Source organism: Patagioenas fasciata, chromosome 3 (genome assembly GCF_037038585.1).
Source record: "Patagioenas fasciata isolate bPatFas1 chromosome 3, bPatFas1.hap1, whole genome shotgun sequence".
NCBI classification, from domain to species: Eukaryota; Metazoa; Chordata; class Aves; order Columbiformes; family Columbidae; genus Patagioenas; species Patagioenas fasciata.
The window spans coordinates 87,227,067-87,250,862 of record NC_092522.1 but is presented as its reverse complement, the minus strand read 5'-3'; the positions used below and the strand labels follow the sequence as shown (position 1 = coordinate 87,250,862).

At 43.6% G+C, this 23,796-nt stretch overlaps 1 protein-coding gene across 10 annotated transcripts in view; it reads left to right on the top strand.

The window, feature by feature from the left end:
• The window catches only part of ANKRD6 (ankyrin repeat domain 6), a 106,675-nt gene that overhangs the window by 53,682 nt on the left and 29,197 nt on the right, over window positions 1-23,796 (top strand). For 7 of the 10 annotated variants that reach the window (XM_071806764.1, XM_071806771.1, XM_071806769.1 and 4 more), the window contains one exon: window positions 16,879-17,135. In XM_071806764.1, coding sequence (XP_071662865.1) covers window positions 17,016-17,135 — 120 coding nt within the window. In that variant the 5' untranslated portion in view covers window positions 16,879-17,015. Of the gene's footprint in view, window positions 1-12,390; window positions 12,778-13,183; window positions 13,759-16,517; window positions 16,538-16,878; window positions 17,136-23,796 lie in introns of those variants that run through there. The other 3 variants (XM_071806765.1, XM_071806766.1, XM_071806768.1) reach the window with 3 other exon arrangements.

The following is a 23,796-nucleotide window of genomic DNA, read 5'->3' as shown; positions in this document are numbered from 1 at the left end:
CATCCTGACCTGCCTTCTCCACAACACAGGTGGAGAACAACAGTTCCCAGTGGCAGAGGGAGACAGAGAACATCTTCAAGATGCTTTCTGTTTCCTCAGCAATTTCAAATTACCTTTTACTTTCCAGCAGTGAATGACTGTGTTCAAAAACTCACTGCAAAGCACATTCTTAGGTGCTTTGTAGGTTGCAGCTATAGACTTTAAGAGACAAACTTGTAGACCCAAAGTATCACACACTCTGTGGGATGCTGCAGAGTGTGAGGCAGCAGCTGGGGAGGCTGGAGGAAGGTGACTCCAGTGTCCAGGCCTTACCCAGTCATTGGAACCCAGGTACCACTCCTGCCTTGCCACAGCTGAAAGAGATCTGCCTGTGGAGCCCAGCTCTTCAGACACATCACCTGTGCTCTGCCCAGCCCCAGCTGGGAGAAGACACTGGAGATTCAGGGACGGGTTTCCCTCAGAGCAGTCTGGGGAATTTTCTTTCATGGAGTGCTTGACCAACTGGGATATTTGTCTGGGTAAATATAGTATTGGTTATTAACTTTTTATGTGTAGTACAGCAATGCTGTTTCCTGAGCCTTGAGTGAAAGCAAGCTGCTCTCGACCTACTAATCACCCCTCTTCTAATACCCCCCAGGTTGCCATTGGCCTTCCTGGCCACAAGGGCACAGTGCTGGCTCATGGTCATCCTGCTGTCCACCAGGTCCCTTTCCCCTACATTGTTCTCTAACAGGTCATTCCCCAACTTATACTGGAACCTGTGATTGTTCCTACCCAGATGCAAGACTCTACACTTTCCCTTGTTATATTTCATTAAATTTTTCCCTGCCTGACTCTCCAGCCTGTCCAGGTCTCACTGGATGGCAACACAGCCTTCTGGTGTGTCAGCCACTCCTCCCAGCTTGGTGTCATCAGCAAACTTGCTGGCAGTGCACTCTAGTCCTTCATTCAAGTCATTGATGAATATATTGAATAGTACTGGTCCCAGTACTGACCCTTGAGGGACTCCAGTAGATACAGGCCTGAAAAAAAAAAAAAAAAAGAAAAAAACCAAACTAATCTTTGCTAGAAGTCCTATAATTAAACCAATGGCAGACTGAGAAATATGTTGTTAGAAGCATAGATTGCAATTACTTGTTTTATTTATTCAATTTTCTACTTAAAAAGGAATCACAACTATATGAATACTTTGGCAAGATAAATACTCAGGCACAGGGAAGTATTGTAAGATGCTGGATTTCCAGATAGGTGGAGCCTGTAATCGTTTCTGTGGAAGACTGTTTTTGACAAGTTACATGAATGTGTATACAATACCTACAACTTCCCTGGTACGCAAACCAGGACTGTAGAGCTGCATGGAGAGGAAGATGAAAGACCAAAATCTGGAGACACTGTTCCTTAAAATCTTTAGCTTCTGGACTTCTTAATGCTAAAAAGCCCAAACACTTTGTAAGAATGCATATAGTTTCTTAGAATTGAGATCTATATTTTTACAGGCTTGTATGTATGTGCATCCATATGTAGGTAAGTATGCGTAAAATAGTATTTTCATCCTCTTAGCTACATGTAGAAGGTGTATGAGAGTGGATAAGGAAGTGGAAGTGTTTTATGGGAGTCGGAATGACTGAAAGATATAATTCTCTAATACTCTTTAACTGTTAAATTGCTGATGGATATAGAAATGAGCAACAGGTCTGTCACATATATACATATACATATATATATATATATATACACATGCCTGTGCATTTATGTGAAAGTGATATACGCAGAGAGAATAAATAACTTAGCTTTCTCCAGTTAGCCTGCTTCATGTGAGGGGGAGTTACATTTGGGGGACTCTATGATGACTTTTAATAAGGTACATGTTTGATGTCATATATTTGTTTCTGAGCTGGCGGTGTACAGCATGTTGCTGTACTGCACTGTGCACCTGATGGAATAAGGTTTGTGATGATGATTGGGCTTTTCAAGAGAAAGTCAGAGACTGTCCCTCCAGAAGGCCCCATCGTCTGCACAAGGAGGGGTTTTCCATGTGCTAAGCTGTTTTGTCGTTTCTGGGAAATAAGGCTGTCTCGATGCTGGAGGATGAGCCAAGCTTGTGGGATCATCACCAGAAGCAGCTTAGGGCTTAGAAAATAAAACCCAAGAGCGTGGCATGCGTTCTAAAGTCCATGCAGGAGGCAAGTCATTACTGAGATTTTCTGATACTTTCTGCACCAGTTGTTTTTTGCATTCCTTTTCCAATCTGAGTGTTTTAGTTCTAGATAAATCACAGTGATTTACCATTGATAGGAGATGTCATGATGAAGTCAGGCAGATAAAAGTCCTCTAACAAATTGCAGAAGGCTGAGTGTTTCTCACAGATACTGTGGATAGGATTCATTTAATCTAACTTTGGATGTTTATAGCACAGTATCTGAGACGATGCTTAATGAGGTAAGTAATTTTAGAGTGTGATTCATCTGACAGTTGAAATGTACTTTAGGATGACATGGATCGTGACATTGTTGACCGTAAAGGGAGCCTTGCTGAATAAGTCAGTGGTAGATGTCTACGCTGCCCAGGGAACCTTTTCTTTTACATCTCGTGTCACAGTGCTGTCCAGAGAGCCCCTGAGTTTTGGAGAGTCCTGAAAATTTGCTTTCGGTCATCTGTGCTCAGAGCAGAAAGAGCAGAGGTGGTGCCAAACTCTTCCTCGCAATTGCTTTGTTTTTTTTTTTTTTCTCTTGTGAATCTGAGGTTTGACTTCAGTCATCAATGACTGTCTCAGAATAACATCATGTGATATCATGGAAATGATCATTTTTTTGAACTCTTACCATGAATCATAGCTCTACAGTAAAACTTGCATGTGAACTCATGCCTTAAAAGTGTAGTCTGTGCCATATGACCTCTTAAAGAAGAATTTATCAAAATACACCTCTGTTTTTTAGATGGATTGCAGACGAATCCCAGTGTTTCTGGTTTTTAATCCTTTTGTGAAGATGTTTCAAATTTCATGGAGGCTGGAGTGAACCTGATTGTTTCCTATATTTATTTGTAAAAACCTGTGTAGAAGAGGTGGGGAAAGGAACATGTAAGAGTGATCCAAATGTGTAGCACATAGGGCCGAGCATGGATTGGTCACAGGGGTGGTAGACGTGGTCTGGATATTGGTTTTGGAGCTCTGTGCACGTGAAAAGAAGCAGAAGAGAACAAAGAAGCTAGCAAGGAGATGGTAGACAAGAATGCCAGTAGTGCTGAGAAGAAACTCAAGTGTTCTGCAGGGTGGTGTGCTGCTGGAGGAGCTTGCTTCAGATGCTGTCCTGCTCTTTGAGTCCCATTGGTGAAAATCTCTAGCTTTCCTAATCTCATTCCGAGAGAAATCATTTAGATTGCAAGTGTAATGAATTAATCTGTTTCCTGTTCAGCCTGTTCTATGAGCAGTGCATACCCTACTGTTTTATAGACTTTCCCATTTTCTGTATGAAGAAGTAACTTCCTCTTCTTGTGATGTAAACCTTCACCCATTCGGTGCAATGTGTGCAATTTGAAACACCTGGTTCATTTCAGTGGCTTCAGGTGACTATAGCTTAACAAATTTTCCAGTGAGGGGCCATGAAGGCTCTGGAGTGTACTCCTTATGAGCAGAGGCTGAGAGAGGTGGGACTCTTCAGCCTGGGGACATCTCATCAATGTACATAAGTACCTGAAAGGTAGGGGTGAAGAAGACAGAGCCAGGCTCTTTTCACTGGTGCCCAGTGACAGGACCAGAGGCAATGGGCACAAACTGGAATAGAGGGGGTTCCCTCTGAACATCAGGAAACACCTTTTCACAATAAGGGATGCTGAGCACTGGCACAGGTGGCCCAGTGAGGTTGTGGAGTCTCTGTCCTTGGAGATATTCAAAAGCCATCTGGGCATGGTCCTGGGCAACCATCTCTAGGTAGCCCTGCTTGAGCAGAGGGGCTTGGACCAGATGACCTCCAGAGATCCCTGCCAACCTCAGCCAGTCTGCGATTCTGTGAATTAGGTAGAACTGGCTGTTTCTCCCTCACAAACTGTTGCCAGCCTTCTCGTGAATTCTCACAAGGTTGTACAGGGCTCCTGGCAGGGGGGAACTACACACCTGCTCAACAGCACGCCCCAGAAAACACCGAAAATGTGGCTGGATACTTAGGAAATACTACCCCAGTGCCACTTTTGTGTTACAGTGTTGGGTCAGATGGTGAAGTCAGTTAAAACTGCCTTTGACAGATCATATATGCTGTCAGGGCACCTGATTCATAAATTTGTAATGGCCCTGCTTACACTAATTATCAGTGAAGCAGAGCAGATACGTTAGATCTACTACATTCACTGCAACACGAATAGCACAGTACTCGCTGGCATCAGCATTTTGCAGGAAGAAATAATTGTGTAGTAAAGCTGTTGTTTTAAAATGTGTTTCCTCTCAGTGGTGAAAGTCTTTGTGTAATACTGAAATTCTGCTGCTAGACAGACTTAGCGATTCAGAAGGCAGTTCATAGTGTGGTGGTTGTGGTGTTTTTAAAAGATATTGACAATTATGCAGTTTTCTGGACCCATTCAAGAGAGTGTCCGACCATTCGAAGCAGTAACATCAGCCTTCTCCAGTTCAGCCCTTCAGGTGTAGCAACTGGATGAGAAAACAAGACATCTGCAGAAAACTTCTGAACTGATTTATGATCCTCTTTGAGGAAAATATATTTAGCCCATAGTGATTTATTTTTCACTACTCACAAATAGATTTATGAAGCAAGTAGTACTTGCATATTCTTTGCCATTTGTTCTGTGTATATTGTCCTTGACGGGTGTTGTACATGAAGGGACCAAACCCTGAAGATATTCATTGTTCATTTTACTGCCTGCTAATGTGAACTTTTAAGTCAGGGGCATTGTATATTGTGATAGGGAGGATGACATCTACATGAAGAGAAAATTCTCTCTCCTGCCACAACACAAATACATTTATTGATGTCTGAAAATAGCAATGTATGTTGGTCTCCTTCCTCGGCAGGGGAAGACTTTTCCGATGGCAAGTTAGTGAGGTTGCTTCACATGTTAACTTGGGAGAGATGGTACCTGACACTGAGCAGTACCTGCCCGGGACCCAGACTGGGAGCCCTGCATTTCGGGAGGGGGTCACTGCAATATGGGGAGCAGCCCTTTTCGTCACACTCTGGTGCCTGGGGAGCTGCAGAGGTGGATAGAAGCTGTGATTCAGGAGGGTGCAAATTAAAATGAGTCTATACATTTTTAATTTATGGAAGATGTACCTTTAACTTCTAAACAAGCATCTCTTGAGGTTAACAGGAAAAAAAGGTTAAAGCTGTACTAGAAGTTAATTTTGGGAGGAGAATGGAGTAGTGTGAAAGCTCAGTAGGCATCGCTCCTTTCCAGCACTTTGCTCTCACCATCCCCAGCCTCTGTGATGGAGACCTCTGATCCAAGGCCTGTGCGTGAGTCATCAGGGAAGAAATACTAACTGTCCGTGTCTTAAGAAGGGTCTTTTTCCTTATAAAGCCACTCTCATTAATATGCTCCCACCAGTGCTACTTCTGGTCTTGCTAGAGATTTTCCTAATCCCTGCGCGGCTGTCTGCTATCACCCTTGCAAGCCGACATGGATACAAGATCAGCCATGCTAGCAGCATTAAAAGATTTTAGGGTTAATAGCACCATACAGTAAAGCAGAAAAAAAAATATCTGTTGTGATGCATATAACCCTTTCCAAAATGCATTATTTATTTATTTTTAAAGTTATTTTTCTCAGCCACCCTTGGTTTTCACAAGGATTTGACTTATCTAGGTATTTTTGATTGATTAAGCAGTTATGGGGTGCTACTAATGAAAGTAATTACTTCAGTCCTGAAAGGACCGCAGCATGTTGTGAAATAGGATGTAACACTCTTTTTGCACAGTAAAAAAAGGTTTCCAAGTAGATACTCTTTCTATTGCTGCTGGAAGTATTTGTGAGTTTTGGCTTTGCAAGTTATTACTGCTTCTGTCCCTCCTGCTTGTGTGACTACACAGAAATGGACATTAAAATAGGCCTGTTGGGCTTCTCACACTTAAATGTGTTTTTCTTGGTGCCCTCTGTTAATGAAAAATAGAAACAGCATTTAACTGTTAGCTCACAAACGGGGTGGTGGGACAGAAAGGACCCGTAAGCTCTGCGGGAGGTGCAGGAACTTCAGATGGAGAGGGAATCCATGGAGATTTAGATCCACTGGATCCAAAATCAAGAGGATTAAACTGCAGAGGTGAGTGCCAGGCACTACAGTTGCTTGGCTGTAAGAATGGATCTTTGCTTCCTACAAGGTAGGGAATGACTGATTAGGCTGCAGAAATAAGTCTGAGAGTCTGGAGTGGGCTGGGAAGGTAATTTGATCTGTCTGATGCAGTTGCAAGGAAAGGCGAGCCTGGCTCTGGGGCTCTGGGATGTAGAAATGAAGCTGTGGAGGACACCAGAGGGAATTATTAACTGGGGAGTTTTCACCATCTGAAGGGTTACCTGCCCAGTGGGAGTAAGGAGATCGTGACTGTGGGTTTGCAGGATTCTGTTATATCCAAGGATGCGGAGGCTCCATCCTCCAAACTTCTCTGTTTTCTTAAAGTTATCAAAAATAACGCAAAAATCACCACTAGCAAGTATACCTGTGGTCAATACGGGTAATATACATATATCTCAAGCTACTACAAATTACTAACATCAATAATAGCAGGAACAAGTATATTTATATATATATAATATTACAGGTTACTACAGACTTATCCTTAGTAAACTTAGTGATAGTACAACAGCAGATATACTTATGGTATATTACTTATATGCATATATATATATGTTCATCATTTTACTGATACCAAGTGTATCAAACTAGTCCCAGAAGTGCAAGAAGAAACCACACTGACCTCAATGTCAGGGCCCAGGGGGGAACCAATAAAGGAAAGAGGCAGAGTCTCACTTCAAAGATGATCCTTGTCACGGAGCTGGGACTCAGCCAGGTGTTCCTGGTGAGGGTCCAAGAACTTGTCCAGGAGATCTTGCAGAAAGTTCATGCAGGGAGATCAACCCATTTAGGAAAAGGAAAAGTATGTGCAGCATGGGAAGTTCTCAGAGGGGAAAGCTCCATTTTGGGTTAAGAATTAAGTTCTTTGTACATCACAGAGACATAAGAGGGCGTAGGATACTACCTCTTAAAGCAGCCAGTAAGTGCTGTTAATTTCTATTTTTGCCTGAGGTAGCCAATAGCAATGATGATTTCTGTTCTCTCAGACCAGTTTTTATTTTCCAGGCTGTTTTCCTGTTCTCGCACTTAGAACAGCCAATGGCAGTTACAGATTCTTTCTTTCTCAGGATGTTTTGCACTTTTTGCAAGCTATATTTCACCTTTTCAGATGATATGTTGCTATTACAGTTCCTTGGGTTTGTGCTTATCGATGGTATTTCAGGGTGCCTCGGGTTTCTAGGTACCCAGCTGCACTTCAAAGATGCCAGCTGCACTTCTCAAGGATGCTGCTGGTTCCCAGGCTGGTGGTTCCCAGGCCTAGAAGCATTTTCTCCATCAGTATTTCAGCAGACATCATCAGCTGTTCAGTATTTCTACCCCTGTAACCAGGTTGCCTTTAGGCCTGCTCACGTCAAGAGTCCTCTGCAAATACTCTGTGTGGTTTTGAGTAGCAAGCCTCAAAAGAAATATAGCAGAGGAAAAAGTGATCTAAGAGGGAAGGGACAAAAAACTTCAGTGTGTTTTATCTAGAACAGAGAACGATGAAGGAAATTAAAGAAGGGAGAGGGACAGGGATCCCCATCCATGGTCAGTGATCTTCCATGCTTCATTATATTCATTAGTATACTAGAAAAATATTAGGGATCGTTTTGATAAAATTGATTATTTTGTGGGGCAAAGAAGCAAGTGCAGTAACTGTCTAAGGTACAGCATTGAAATCTCTGTTTATTGCCTTCACTTCCGTACCATTTTATACCTCCACGTGTAAGAAATGACATGGAAATCCAGTCTATTTACTGAGACTGCTGAGAAATGTATCCTTCATATTGCATTTTTTTGGTCACTTACAAACATTTTTGCACTAGAATTGGAGCAGAGACCTTCTGTGGGTGTTGCGTAGGATCCTGCACAGCCGTGGAAATGCAGCTTTGGTAGCTGACCCAGCCTGATGCAGAATTGAGCCTGTGGTCTGGAGAGAAAAACTTCATCCCCTTCATGTGCTGCTGTGTAACCCGAAATGCTGAGCACCATGAGAAGTGTGTAGTGTGGTGGCTTCATGCACAACATCAATGTCTTTGCTACCTCTGACCTGAAATAGGATAGGATACAGTCCCTAAACTCACACTTTTTCAGCAGGCTTTGCGGTCACTAGAGACTGGGCTCTCTCCTTACTAAGGTCTTCACAGAGATACTTTTAAATTGCTTCCCAGTTCCTGGAGACCATTTTCAGGGCTCTTCCAAAGTCCGCTGAGGCCAGAAGGAGCCCTCTGGTAGGCTCAGCAGGTTAGGGACCTTCCCTAAAGTGGTTCCCTGTGTGAATCAGATGCAGCTAGTTTTAGCCCATTGATCACGGTTTTTCTTGGGTGTTACAGCCAGTGTCTCAACAGTGGCATGGGGGGATCAGCATGTGGGTTTAGGAAGTGAGAATTACCCTCCCAGCTGTGCTGACTCACAGGGTGATATGTGCCCGATGCAACCTCCACTTTCGCTTCCCCGCTGTGCTCAGTTTCTCTCACTTGCCCATTTTCCAGGGTGCGCCAGATCCCTGGATATTTGCACTACTTCTTGCTGCTGCAGTACCCTGTGATGGGATGCGACTGGAAAGATTACCTTCTCTTGATGGTAACAATGTGCACCATAACCAGGGCACTCACGTCTCCATGGGGTACCGCAGACATACTCAGAATTTCCACCCGCGCTTGTCTGAATACGTGTCTTTTCCCCACAGCCACTCCATCCCTAGGATTTCATCTACTGACTTTCAGCTTGAGCCTCGTTAAGCTTTTAATTGACACACCAGCTGCCAGACTCCTGCGCTCGTGCCAGATGTCTAGTGATATTGAGGAATATTACGCTAACATCTCGGGTACTCATGGTGTGTCTGTGATTCGGTGCCAGTCTGGGAAGCACTGGTTCAGCTCCCTCACCACGTGTCCCAGCACTCTCCCAAAACGTGAGCTGTGACGGTACAGGAGGGACTGTGTCATTGCTGCTGGCAGCTCCCCAGTCATGTTTTTCGTGAAGAGGAAGAAAATATTTCAATGCTCTTTTCTCAGCTGGAAATTTTTTTGAAGCTGATAAATGTGTGTTTTCTTCTTCTCTGCTCTGTCAGAGCATTTTCTTATCAGTGCCTGGCTGCACGTCTTTACTTGTGCTTACGAAAGACAGCATCTAGCTCAAATAGAAGTTTGTGGCTTGGTCTGGCTTACATTAGATCATTGTAGTGGTGTTTTCTGGCCTTGAAAAAAAACCCCGCGAACATAGGAATTAATTTTTTCTTGAAATTTTCCAGCGTATCTCTTGCAATACTAGTCTGAGTTGCCACTATGTGCTGGCTGGGAGGGTGTGGGGTTGCTTGTGCTGTCAGGGAGGAGGGTTTAGCTCATAGGAGAGGAGGAGGAGACCTCTGCACCACCACACCAACATGGGGGCAGCAGGGTCCCCAAACTGAATGGCAAATGCTGCCTGTGCTGTTTGAAAAGCAGTGTCTGTAAAACCATCTTCCTCATATAGAAGTGGAGCAGGGAGGTCAGAAGACCTTTCCTGGTAGCAGAGGATGTAACTTGGGAGTAAGAAAGGAGGGAACAACAGCAGAGGAGGAAAAGGAGATTGTTATGGAAAGAATTTTGGCACCTTCTGCTCCCAGTGAGGCTCTGCGGTCAGCTTGGGTGCGATCTCTGTGGCGTTTTAATTGATTGGCATGTGGCTTCTGTACAGAAGATGATGGTGAGGGACAGCTCTCGCATCCAGAAGCCCCACTGTGCCTGAGCATAACACAAAACCCCGCTCTCCCACGAGCCCAGCCTTGTGCCTGCTTCGTTCCCAAGGCTGGGCTCCAGCACTTCTGTGAAACAGCCAGTGAGCTGGAAGGACCTCCTAACTGGTTTTATGCAAATTCGACCAAGACTTCTCATGCATGTGTGTTTGCACGCAGGCACTGTCCCCTATCAAACAATAGATGTTGTTTTGTCATGTAAATAGTGCTCAACTGACAAGGGCTTGCTGGGTGTTGAGCTTGCTGGTACTGAATGGTTTTGACATGTGTGTGCATGCAGGTGTTGAACGAGAGGATGGGGAGAGCAATGAAATTGTGAAACTTCAGTGAGATAAGCCAAATTAAAAAAAAAAAAAAAATTAAAAAATCATGTTATATAGAGTTAAGTGTGTAACCAACATAGTGAATAAGGGGGATCAGGGCTACATGACAGAGATAAGTAGGAGTGGAAGAAAAACAGTTGTCTTGGCACAAGCAGATTAGTGATGTCCAACCAGTGACTTGAAACTCCCTGTTTGATCTTCATTGTTGGTCTCCATGTGTCTCTCCAGAAGTGACCTGCTTGGCAGGAGCCACTTTGGAGGTGAGTTTTGGTGGTAACAAGGCATGGCCCATGAGCTGAGGGTTTACGCTCAGTGAAGCCAAAGGGGGAGGTTGGGGGACAGCCCTGCTCGGTGAAGCAGCTGATGAAGCTGCGATCGGTGTCTCCCCACGTTTGCAGCCAGCGGGGTTGGCTGCTGGTCTGGCCACCAGCTGCAGGGGAGCAGTGACTTCAGTCAGTCCCATCTGGCTGTCGTGGGAAGGGTGACAAGCAGCTGTCATGAAGATGCTCCCTGGGAGGCTGCTAAATAGTCATTGTTGAAGTAATTAATAGCAACAAGTGGGGGAAAAAAAAAAACAAACCCAGAAAATATTCTCAGATGTTCCAGACCGTGCTGATACTTAGGATGATTAATTTTGCAACTGTCCATATGAAAACCGAATAATAATGATAAAATATGCAAGGAAAACAACAGCAAAAAGAAGCAGAGACCAATATATAAGCTGCCAGACTTTTATGTAGGTGTGCAGTTCAAAATGTTAATCGCTATAAAATCTAACTCCAAAAATAGTATTGATGTAATTGTGAGGAAAAGGATGAATCAAAAGCAAATTGGTCTTGACTTGGTAAGGCTTTGCTGTTTTCCAGATATAGCTGCTGCTGGTGTGGTTTTCAAATGACACCTTTGACTGTATTTTGAGGCAGGAAGGGGTGAGAGGCAGAGTCCTCCCTTTAGCAAAATACATACATTTTTCCTAAGTAGTTTATACTAGATACATGAGGGAACTGGAGAAAAATCACTTAAAGGAAAGCAGTGCTGCAGGTGTTGAAAAAAGCCTCTTAAAGTCACTTGAGAGAAATGGCAGAGATATCTGCATCCTGCAGTAAATGGGAAAATGAGTTTGATTCCAGGAAACTCACTCTTTCGAATGCAATAATCCGCTCTGTGGAAAAATACCATTGTTCTAAAGTGAGTACAATCTTTGTGTTAATGTTTTATTTTGAATATGACAAACTGCTTCGCAAAGAGGGTGGACAAGAAGAAGAACATTTTATAGATTTTAATGAATTAATGTACTAATAAACAAAGAAACCCATTTTGCTTTGAGAGCAAAGAAGAGATGGGCAGTATTTAGACACAGGAAGTTTTCTTAGAAAGATTTTTGTTACTGTAAAATAGTAGCTAGTATGCACATTGCCATAACAAAGTCATCCTACTCCATATCTTACACTGGACTATTCTAAAGTAAGTTAAAATAGTATTATTCCATTATTTGTGTCACATAAAATGAAGCTACCAGGTGCTGTGGGCTTTTCTTGGACTATTCAGCAGGATTTCTGGTGATAAACTAGAAAAGAGAGTTTGGGTCTCCTTTCGTCTTGTACCTTGGTACACATGGAAACTTTTTTGTTAGCTCTGTAAGCATTCTTTTATTCATATACTAATTTAACTTGGTGATTGTACTGAGAGTGACCTGTGCTCTGGCACTGCATCTTTTCCATTTAGCACAAGGGACTTTGTCATAAAGTTGATTAGCTCATCTCAAATCTTTCAGAGTTTTCAGCTTTTTTTCTCTTCCCTCAGAGAGGAAGCTGGTGGTTTGTTTGTTTTTTTTTTTTTCCAACCCCTTCTGTGAATTTAGGAGAGGCTATCGCCTAGCCTTTCAGCATATGTGATGTTTGGTGTGTCCTGGACTTTCCTTTGGCTTTCAAAAGTCATCGTTCCTGCTGGTTTTTATTACTGACGTGCAGGCGATACGGCCACTGGAGCAGCTTGGCAGGAGTTTGGAGGGAAGGGAGCTGGGAGGGGGAAGGTTACAGCGAGTGTTTTTCTCCTGCTCTGCCGGTGTCAGGGAAGAGAGGCTGGAGCTGCGAGCTTTACAACCCTGCCACCGAGCAGCCGGCTACCCACCCGCACCAGGCTGTGCCGTCCCAGCCAGACATCTCCTGGAGCATCTCTGGGGTGATGTGACTCATCGAGCCGCAGGCACCATCCCTGGGGATGCTGCTGGACCTCCATGCCAGGGAGCGGTGCCCCACTGCTGCTGGTTGGGAATACTAATCCTCGGTCAACTCATCCTTTTCCACGCTCTGCTGATGGGGTGAGCAGCTTGTCCTTGGAAGGGGTTGCCCTGTGGCAGAGCATCTGAACCTGTGGGCATCACACCTGGCTGGCTTCCCTGGCGAGGCTGGGGAAATAGGTGTTGCTTTCCCAGCCTGCCCCAGGTGAGTAATCTGATCTTAAACAAAGAAACAGAGAGGTGGGTGTTTCTTATTTAAACATACATTAAAGCAAAATCCTTTTTTTTTTTTTTGTTTTTGTTTTGAAGGCAGAAGGCTTTAATATCCTCATGCTCTGTGCTTCCCGTGAGCTCCTGGATTTGGGGGGGTGATAATGAGGGATTTAATTCTGGGCAGCAGGTGCTGGCAGCAGGGATGAGATGCAGTGCCTGTAATCGTGTTGTCGGGTTCATTTTGCACCATCTGGGTGTGAAAGGGGCAGTCGAGCTTTTAATTGTAGTCCTTGGGCATCTGGTACCTTCCTCCTCCTGCTGTGGGTGCAGATGTGTTCAAGGAAAGATGCTCTGTGTGTCTGAGGCATGTATAGAGTTAAAGCCAGCGGGGAGTGATGCTGCTGCTCTGGGGAAGGGTCTGCTGGGAGGAAAATGAGGAGGCTGTTCCCCTTCCTGCTCCCACTGGTCACACATCACCTTTTCCTACCAGCTCGGGAGAAAAGGAAAGTGAGTCTTTCAGTCATCTGGGCTTCCTATCCTAATTGGACGCGCTTTTCTGAGTTGCAAATAATCCCAGCTGAGGAGATGTAAAGCAGCCAGTGTGGGGAATGTGACCTGTTGTGCGAACGCCTGTCTGCGAAACAGCCCGGAGCAGGAGCCAGGCTCGTAATGTGACCGTCATCCAGGAGAGGGGACCCACGGCTGCTGGAGGCTTGGACAACTTGGGACACATCTGTAAAAGACTGGCAGCTCAACCAGCTCCTTGCTATGCTTTTATACATGATGCAAGCAGTGGAAGAGGCAAGGAGGCAAGCTACGTGATAACAGTCTGTCACTCCAGCGTGGCAGGGCATGGCAAGCTGAGGTGGCTCATGATCTCCAGGGGACATGTATTGCAGTAATGGGAAGGCAGCGAGAGAGAGGGAGAAAAATCAAACTAGGGAGGACGATTTCTAGCACTTACCTTGTGTAGGTATGTACCTGTTAACCAGAATTTCCCTGGCAGCCCTAAACTTTGCGCTGTTGCGAATCATTTGAGGTATTGTTGTATGTTTCTAGTGGGGTGGCTAAAGTGTGATGAGCATCTACAGTTTCTGCAAATTTGTTCAGAAATGTCAGCATGTCTGGAAAATATTTCCATTGAGATTTTTGCAGTGAATATGGAAATCACTCAGTAACCATAACATTACTGCCTTTTTTTTTTTTTTTTCCCCTCAATTTAAGGGATAAGAAAACCCAGCAGCACTTAACCACAGATGTTTTAAGCTGCACAGAGTTGCCAGTGTATTGTGCATGACTCCATCCAGAGTATAGGTGGCCAGGTCAGCTGTAAGGATGGGGACAAACAACTGATGGTGCAGTTTGCCTAGAGACCACGGCTGCACAGGCAAGGAGGGCTGGCACAGAAAAAGGAAACACCTCTCTGCCTGAAAAGCTCATGGGGAGAGATCCCTGTTGTAAGGCTTGCCCTGCACCGTGTACCGGTCATAGAGAGAAGGAGTGGGAAGCACTCCTGGGTTACAGAGATGCTGCTTTGGGATGTGCTGGGAGGGTCAGGGGTGTGTTGGGAGCAGGGAGCCCGGACTCAGGAAGTTCAGTTCACTTTGGTAGCACAAGTCACTGGAAAGCAAATACTTAGGGCAGTGAGACTGAAACTTGTGTTGCTTTTCACAGATCAAGTTACTAAGTGTAGAGCGTCTCTATTTCTTGGTTTTTTTTACGTGATTTGTACTATACTGTGCACATCACTGTGCCAAGGTATGATGTGTACAGTGCTGGTGAATGTCTTTGATCTTTTCCATGTTACCAGGGCATCCAAACCTTGTCTGTCACATTGAGGATGTGGGTGAGACTGGTCCAGTGGCACAGGGTACAGCGCCACTTCTCTGTCCCTTCTTGTGCTGCCTTTGAGGCCCAGGAAGTTTTTGTCTTGTTTCTCTGAATAAATGTATGGCTGTTTCCTTGTTGCTCCAAACGTGTTAACACCTGGAAAGCAAGAGCATGGTAAAGAAAAGCTAACATGAGTCTTTTACCTGGAAATAGTATTGCCTAATACTTAACACGTAGAAATCACAAGTCAATTATGTGGAGTTGTTTCCCACTTTTGGTGTAACTTTGCTGTTAACCTTGGAGAAACCAGAAACTTTCCTGTGTTTTAAAGGGCTCTTTTCTAAAATGCATGTGATATTCTTGAGCACAATATTAACCTCAAAGGGTATTGTAAGAAGTAATGCTTGCAAAGCATTTTAAGATTCATTAATACAAATTACCACACGAGTGCAAATTAAATCTTGCCACTATGTGTGTACTACTGCAAAAGAACCAACATGGTTTTAATATACATGAGCTTGTGATCAAAAATGTTTAGTGTAAATCAGTGATCCTGCAGGGCCTGGGGACTTTGGATACCACTCTGGATACACAGAGGGTCATGATGCCCTAGTACCCATTCAATTAAACAGAGCTACGGTGCCTTTTTGTTGCAGAGGTATACTGGTGAATACAGCCTTGTAACACTGGAGTGATGTTCATTAGAAGGTCTCACCCCCAGTGTTTAGAAGATGGGAGTTCCTGTGGCACAACACCCCATGCATTTTCTCTGTGTTACTGGGACTGTCTTCCTGGTATCAGAACAGAATTTAAATCTTTCAGCTGTTCTGGTGCTGAAGCTGTTAGCAAAAATGTCAATAGAATCATAGAACAGTTTAAATTGGAAGGGACCTTCAAAGGCCATCTAGTCCAATCCCCCTGCAGTGAGCAGGGACATCTGCAACTAGATCAGGTTGCTCAGAGCCCCATCCAGCCTGGCCCTGAATGTCTCCAGGGATGGGGCATCTACCACGTCTCTGGGCAACCTGGGCCAGTGTCTCACCACCCTCATTGTACTCTGAGTGCTGGGACTATGATGGGGAGGGTTTTGTACTTTCAGCTAAACCAAGATAAACAACTCTATTTAGGGGGGCAGCAAGCTGTTAAGCAGTGATAGTTTTCAGTTATTTCTATTTTGAGATGGATTCAAAGGTGAAATAAAGGTGAAATACATTGTGTTCCACTATCAGTCTCGAAGATCATCCAGTCCATGTACCAGTTACCTTCAGACTATGCTAAGCCTGAAATACTGGTAGTTAGGGAGCAATGCAGTGATATTTCAAGAAAGAAAAAGATAAGTCATCTGTATACACAGTGGCTCTCTTGAAGGTATTTTTCCTGAACTGAGACTGTTAAATATCAAAATGTGAAAAGCACAGGTAAAGCTGAAGTGCTCCCGAACTGGACAGGTTCTGGATCTTACAGCTCAAAGTGATCTGCAGATAATTTTTCTGGAATTATGTCAGAAGTCTCTTTTCAGCTCCAGTGGTTCATTGGACAGGTCAGTGGAACATGAAGAACAAGCTCATGGGTTTGCATGCAGAGTGCTAAATCTGAATTGTTGCAGGGGTCAGTGTGGTTTGATAACAGCACTGCTGGGGGAACATCTTTTCTCACTGACAGCAGAGCTTAGTGTTTCCCAGTTGCAGGCTGTGGTCCCTCCCAAAGGTGTCCTTGAAATGGTTCGGTGGAGGCTGTGAAGCGTTTTATACCCATGAAGGAACAGTCAGCTGCCTTTAATTGCTGACTGCACTCAGTACTTCCAGGGCAGAGGTTTGCGTATTTATATCAGCGACCAGTAACTATAACCTAATCTTGTTTTCTTGACAAACACAGGCTGACCTGCTATTAGCAGCAGAGGTACTTAACCTGTGCTTGGCCAGGTAAAGTCTGGGAGACTGGGGGGGGGGGGGGGGCGGGAAGGAGAGAAAGTCAGGGGGGCACACAAATACAGGATAGGCCAAAAGAGAGTTAAGCTTTCAGAAAGTTTAAGGATTTTGATCCCAAACTAGGGGAATGAGGGCATCCCAAAAATGTGCTACTATCTCCATCCCTCTGCATTGCAACAGAAGTGCAATGTCTTCAGGAGGCTCTGAGGGTTTTTTGTGACCCTCTCCCAAAGTGATGAGAAGATGAACACCCAGGGAGGAGCTGCTGCAGTGTTTCTGTCTCTGAAACCTTGCCGTTGTTGTCTGATCTTGCAGTGTTGTTTTCTGATCCACAGGTCCAGAGGATGGCATAGCAATAACATCACCGTCCAGGGAGCCAGGGTCCTTCTCGCTTTCCTACATGCTGCATGAACCGATCCCAAGCCTTTGTTTTTTGGACTGGAGAAACCTGAAAACCTTTCTCTGCTAATTCATGAGCCAGCAGGATGTGGTCGCCGTGCTTTCAGAACGCCTGCTTGTAGCCGCCTACAAAGGCCAAGTGGAGAATGTGGTGCAGCTTATCAACAGGGGTGCCAAGGTAGCGGTTACCAAGGTAACAGGAGAAAAACGCTTTGCGAAATCCCTGGTAACTAGCGTAACTCCTAGACCATTGTCTGTGAAAATGCCCTTGTAGCTTTACCAGCCTGAATGCGACTGAAGTTAGTGTTTAGATTTCCTTAAAGTTTATACTTATTAGCTCATGTGGATATACAAAATAATGCATGTCTTGTAGTTACATGCTTCCCCATGGATGCAGCTGTGGTAAACGCCGAGTCTTTAGAAATGCAGTGTGTTGGTGAAGGGGCAGCAACATTTTTCAAAGCATGCATTGATTTTGAACACTCTGTGAGCTGATGAATGGAGCAATTCATCACTGTCAAGGGAAGGCGGCTCAGAGCGCCCATCCTTCTCAGTGAGGGGATGGGGCAAAGCCACCTGTTGGAGTGAAAGTACACATAAAACGTTTCTTACCCTTGAAATCTCTTGGTACAGCAGCCTCGCTTATACCTGATATCTTCATTGATTCGTGCTCTGTAGTCCCTAGGCAGTTCCAAACATGGGGATTTCAAACTGTGTTCCCTGTGCCTTCCAGATTAGGTCAGCAGACAAAAATTTCTGCTTAGATATTAAGAGTTCAAACTGATATTCACCTATTCCTAACTCAACATGTTATAGATAATACTAGCATATAGAAGGTGAAGTGGCTGTTGCAGTGAAGGTTTGATCAGCAAAAACCCTTAAAATGAATCAGTTAAGTTAGATCTTTAGAGCTATAACATAAAATTTGGGACATCCTGTTTTGATGAACTGTTTTTCTCCATTTTATGTAGTTTTATTTGTATTTCCATATTGATTTTGAGCATTATATATGTATGAGAACTAATATTTACAGATAGAAGGTGAATGTGAATACACTTGATAAGTAATTTGTCATTTCCTCTTTTTATCTGTCAGTGACAGTTGTTTTCAACCCTTTGCAGTGTTTGAGTTGTAGATAGTATTTATTTTGAAAGCTGGGGTGATCCAAGGACAACTGGTATTTCTAAGTTTTGTTTGCCAAAACTAAGTGCCCTCTTGTTGTTGGTAGATGCAATAAACATGATGGCCCCATAAAAATGCCTGTTTGGCTCTGTTGTCCAAGCAGCTCAGTAGCTGATGAACAGCTATTAAAGGCAGTCAGTAATAGATCAGGAAATACTGACTTACAGATGTCTGAGTGGTAGCTTGGAGCTTTGTGGGTTATTTTGGAGTTTTTTTGTTGTTGGTTGGTTGGTTGGTTTGTTTTGGTTTGTTTGTTTGTTTTATTTTAAGATCATGAGCTTTGAGATTGCTGAGGGACATACCTGAGAATACACAAACGACCAAAGGATGCCATAGTTTGTATAAATTTGTGCATTAATATAATGCACTGTTTAAACATAAAATGTTGTGTCCCTTGTAGTGGTTGCCAGAACAATCGATTTAAATGTTTCATGGGATTAGTTGCCATAATTCACAATTCAAATGCGAAAGAGACACTTTCTTATTGTTAAGGTTGCTTATTATGCAATTATCAATCCATTCTCTTAATGACAATTAGAAGCAAGTTGTGTAAATCTGACTTTCAAACACAAAGCCCAGTCAATTTGATAAAATGCAGATTTGCCAGAGTTGACAAGTTTTTCTTTCCTATACGATATAGGTGGCTTCCTGCTGCTTGCGTTTGCTTTATCATTTCCACCCTTGCATGGAAAATCAAAGCAAAGCTCATTCGGCGGCAAAACTGCACCCAGGTGCAGAGTGTTGGTGTTTCTGCAGGAAGGCCGTGCAGAGCTTTGAGGCCGTCCCTGTAGCTGACCTGGTGCCATGGGGATGTAGCTAATCTTTCCTAGAGGTTGTGGGGTCATCCCTATGGAGCTGATCTTACTGATCTGACTTCATCTCTTCTTCAAGAGTGTTGGGGAGTGCACAGGAGAGGCTCCCAGGGGAGTGGCTGAGGCTGTGTGCTTGGAGTATTTTGGAGGTACACAGGCCTGTGAGCCAGGTAGAGGTGAGCTCAATGTGAAACAAGAGGCGTGAGGCCAAGCTGCTGCCCTCATCAAAGCCCATCAGTTCAGGCTCAGTAATGTCCTACCCCAGGTCTGCACAGCATCCAGTTTGCACCTGCTGTCACCCAGCCAGCTGGCTGCACAGGGAGAGCATCTGCATATTTGCCTATGGAAGGCTGTATAAACATACCCTGGAAGAGCTCAGGTTGCTAATCTGGTGACACACAGAGGCTGGAAGGAGAAAGAAACGTTCAAAGTCAAGGACAAGGTTGTCACGGGAGCAACCATGTGTAAATTAGACTCAGGTATAATTAAACTGGAAATTTGATGGGATTTGTTAGCCATCAGAGAGCCAGGTTCTTGTGCAGTCTTTCAATAAGCAGAACAGACGGAAAATGAGAACTACTTTTAGGGTACGGGTTGTTAATTTTAGGATGGAAATTAGATGGCATGCGTGTTGTAGTGGAGAACTATTGATCAAGCTTTCAGATAAACTGAAATCCAGGGCCCTCTCCCCTCCCCAAGATAAAACTCATTGCAAAATGAAACGTAAAAATAAATGTATTCATATGAATGCCTCAGTTCTCTTGTACCTGTGTGTCTTCTGCTTTTATTTGTAGTTTTCAATTTGTTCTGTTAAACTAATTTTAAATTAATCCCTTTGGAGGGATTCGCTCCAGAGGGGGAAAAAAAATGGTGGGGGGGTTGTACTTGTCAGCCAAAACTCCTGCCAAATTCTATCAGAGTTTTATGGGAAGAGGACATGCAGAGACAAAGATCTTTGGAGAGGAAGAAAAAGTTCCCACATCTCTTTAGGCCTTAAATGTATTTCTGATATGCATCTGTAAGCACAGACTCATTCTTGTGAAAAACACCGTGCAGAGCCACAGCTTGAAGTGACCAGGAGCTAGAGCTAAATGCCAGAGAGTTCTTTATTCAAACGGGATTAATTGAGCATGACTTAAGAAAAATTAAGCATATTTTCTGTGAAAAACCAAGTACTATTAAATGCTGCATAGGTGGCAAGTTTGTCCAGTTCTATTTTTATCATATATGTGGATGGTCATATGATGTGGCTAATTGCTGTGTCAGTAAACAGCAATTCAGCTGCAAAATAGCATTTCATTTTTGTCACACCTAAGTAGATGATTTCAGAAAAAGAAGAAGAATATGAAAGAAACAAAATTCAGTGGAGCATCCGTGTGTCCAGGTGTTCACTTCAGCATCCTTGGGGGTGCACTTATTTTGTTCTGACAGTGTTACTAGGAATTCACCTGTGCAGGTGAAGTCAGTGTGGAAATGCACACTCCAGCATCTTCCCTGTCTCCAACTGGGGCTATTCCCAGGTTTGGGGGCTTTTTAAAACATGTAAAGAAGAGCTGATGGCCACAGCACTGCTGACGCTCTAATGCCAAGGAGCCCAGAGTGGGAGAGGGCTGGTGGCCCCACGTTGCACATACATCAAGTGCCCATCCTGGTGCTGGGATTGTGGCCACCAGCCACGCAGGGTGGTGGCCGAGAGACAGCCTGGCTCTCAGAGATGGTCTGGTGCTCAGCAGAGGCTTCATGGCTCTGCTCTTCTCAAAGGGCATCTCTTTGACCAGGGTGCTCTGTTGCTTCTCTGCCTCTTAGGACAAAGAGATAATTTCCATTTTTGTGCCTTTTTGTCTGATGTTCTTGACAGGTGTGAAATCTATAGCTGTTTTATTTACGAAAAGGGCCAAAAATACCCCAAACAACTGATCATGCACATTGCTTGATCCAACAAGCGGGTGTCTTTATGAAGTATTTTGGTGAATATGCTGCAAAAGCTGGAAAATTAAGAACTAGGTCTGGTATAATTAGGTCTTTTCTTCTGTGTGAGAAAGCTGGTCCCTACCTTAGTCCTTTTGTAGCAGAGCTTGCTTTCAGTAAAGTTATTGCATCTTCAGCATTAAAGGCCTGGGACTTCTGCTGAGCTGCTCTGCCTTGATGTCCTCCTAGCATGTTGTTTTCCTTTTCCTGGGTAGTTTTATTTGGATTTGCTGAATTCAATTAGATTAGGGAAAGGACTGAGAACCACTAGGAGAGTCCCAGGAGAAAGGGCAGTAGTGACATCTCAGATCAGGTCGGCTCTTCTCTTGATCCTGTCCTCAGAATGGTGCCCGGAGGATGGAGAGAAGCAGGATTTCACTTTCCAGGCATCAGCTTCTGGTTTATCCCAAGGATGCTTGTCTGAAACAAGGCACTTCTGGGGGCATAGCAGTCCTTAACGTGGACTTCTTCCACCCCTCAAGACGAAATTTCCAGATCTGAACCTCTGCACTACAGCTCCCCAAAACAAGGTGCTGCTGGGTGTTGGGTTTTGCTGGGGTGTTGCAGCAAGGGGTGCAGCATTCAATAGCGAGAATTAATGTGTCCAGGAAAAGCTCTGTATTAGCAAGCATGCACAGAGGAGTGCACCACTTCTCTGCTAGACATGAAAAAGATTGCCAGAGGAAGTAATAAAGGCAGTACAGGTAGTTTTAATGTAATTTGTGTAGTGCCATGGGTTTTATGAATATTTTTTCAGAGGGAAGCAGAATGAAGCTTTTCCGCAGAGCGTAGCATTAAGATCATAGCTATAAAATTGAATTCTTCATAGAAGAGATGATAATTCGGAAAAAAACCCCATATAACTGCAAAAGGTAGTGCTTCTGTTTTGATTCAGTAATTCTGTTTGTTTGTTTGATTTGATATTTTTAACTAGTCCTATTAGGAACCTGCCATATGGCAACACTTCCATAATGCTGGGGTACATGTAATCTTGTCATCAGGATTTCAACTTCAGAGCATATTGAGTTCTTTAAAATGATCTTTTTTTTTTTCTTTCTTCTTCCTTTTTAAGTTCAGACAGAAACAAAAAGAAGAAATACATTGGACTACTTTCACATTTTTGTGCTCCTTCAGTTTGAGAAACTACTGGTATCTGTTTTAAACAATAAATAAAAATAATTGAAGGGGGACTAGCAAACATTTGTGAATGCCTATTGAGGTCAGTGAGAAACTTTCTGCTGAGTTGAGCAAGCAGATTATTCATGGAGAACAGTCTAACAAATCATCAGTGTGAACAATGTGACAAGACTTGGTTTTTACTTTCAAGCTTTGTAATAAAACTTGGATAGGCATATTTTTGTGCAGAGTGGATGAATAAATAGCAGTCCTTCTGCAGCACAAGAGCTGGGTGAGGTGGAGAACTGAATGTACTTGCAAAAAAGTACCTACAAATACACAAGGGAAAATGATGGTGGTAAGCGCCCCCTGTATGGATTTGGTTGCAGAGTGCATACACTGGCAGCTGCTCTAAGAAAATTCTGCTTTTAAACCGTGTGTATCAACAGCTGCCAGTCGATGTCTGGAAGTTAGAATATAGATTAAACACAAACAAAAACCCTACCCTTGCATTTCCCTGCTGAAATCCGTGTGGCTGTTTACTGTGCGTAGCTGCAGCGTGTCACGCTCCATGGAAGCTGCAGCCTCAGTGCAATAGGTCCCATTTGTTTTGTCAGTAAGCCGGTGATAGGGGAGGATTTGTATGATTTGTTGCCTGCTGAAGCAATTATTTACATTTGAATAAGAGTCCAAATTGCATATTTTTTGTATGAATGACCGCTTTATTGGTTCATTAATCTCAAGTTGTAGCAATCTTTCATTTGTATTTCTGTAATAACCCCCAAACCATTACAGTTCATCTTTGGAAATGCTAGCAAGCTTTTAAGTCAGTCATCTGCATGTTAAGCAGTCCCTGGTTTTAGTGTTGTCTCCTTAGACTGAGCATCTAAGAGACACTCTTGTTCATATATGTTTCCTTTCTCGCTAGGACCCATGTGTGTATTCAGATAAGCCCCCTCTTTGGTGCTACAGTAGCGAATGCAAAATGTCTTTATGGAGGAGACATGCAGAGGGAAATTTGTCTATCTGCCTTCATCTGTCTTCCCCCTAGATATTATATTTTGGGTAGGATGCATTGTTGTGAGAGAAAAATTTTATTTAAAAAAGTTTATCTCCAGAGATTGCCATATTCTAAGTTTGTCATCACAGCATGAGAGGCACCCAGATCCCCTTGTATAGTTTGTCCTGAATTGATGTGTGCATACATATGTATATGTTTGCATTTTCCAGTTTTCCAGTGTTTGCATTGCCCATACTGGAACACTGTCCAGCTGTTCCACTCACCTCTGCTCTCATTTTGATGTTATGTGGAAGAAAAATAAAATCTGGCATTGCCAGTTCTTGCTGGGTTATGATTAATCTTGAGAGGATCAGTGCTCTTCCAAAAGCCTGAGCTTCTAATCAGTGTAATGTGCTGGACTTGATCCTCCTTCCCACTCTCCCATCCTAGGCAGGGTCATAGTTTTCCTTTATAGTGTCACTTCATAGTGAAAAAGCTGAAGAACTGCATATATTCTGTAGCTGTGGTCTCTGAAGGTCTCTCTCTGGAAGTCTCCAGTGGGTTGGATGCCTGTGAACTCTGTTTTTTTTGATAGAGAATCTTGAAACTCACAAATCCTCTGAAATCAAAAGCCAAACTATAATCCTCTAGCCTTCTGATTCAACAACTTTTTTTTTTTTTTTTTTTTTTTTTTAAACAAGAGCATGCATTTTGAGGACCTGGCTGAATTTTCTGAATGCTTGGGGGTGATGACAGGGGAAATGCGGAGTTTTGTG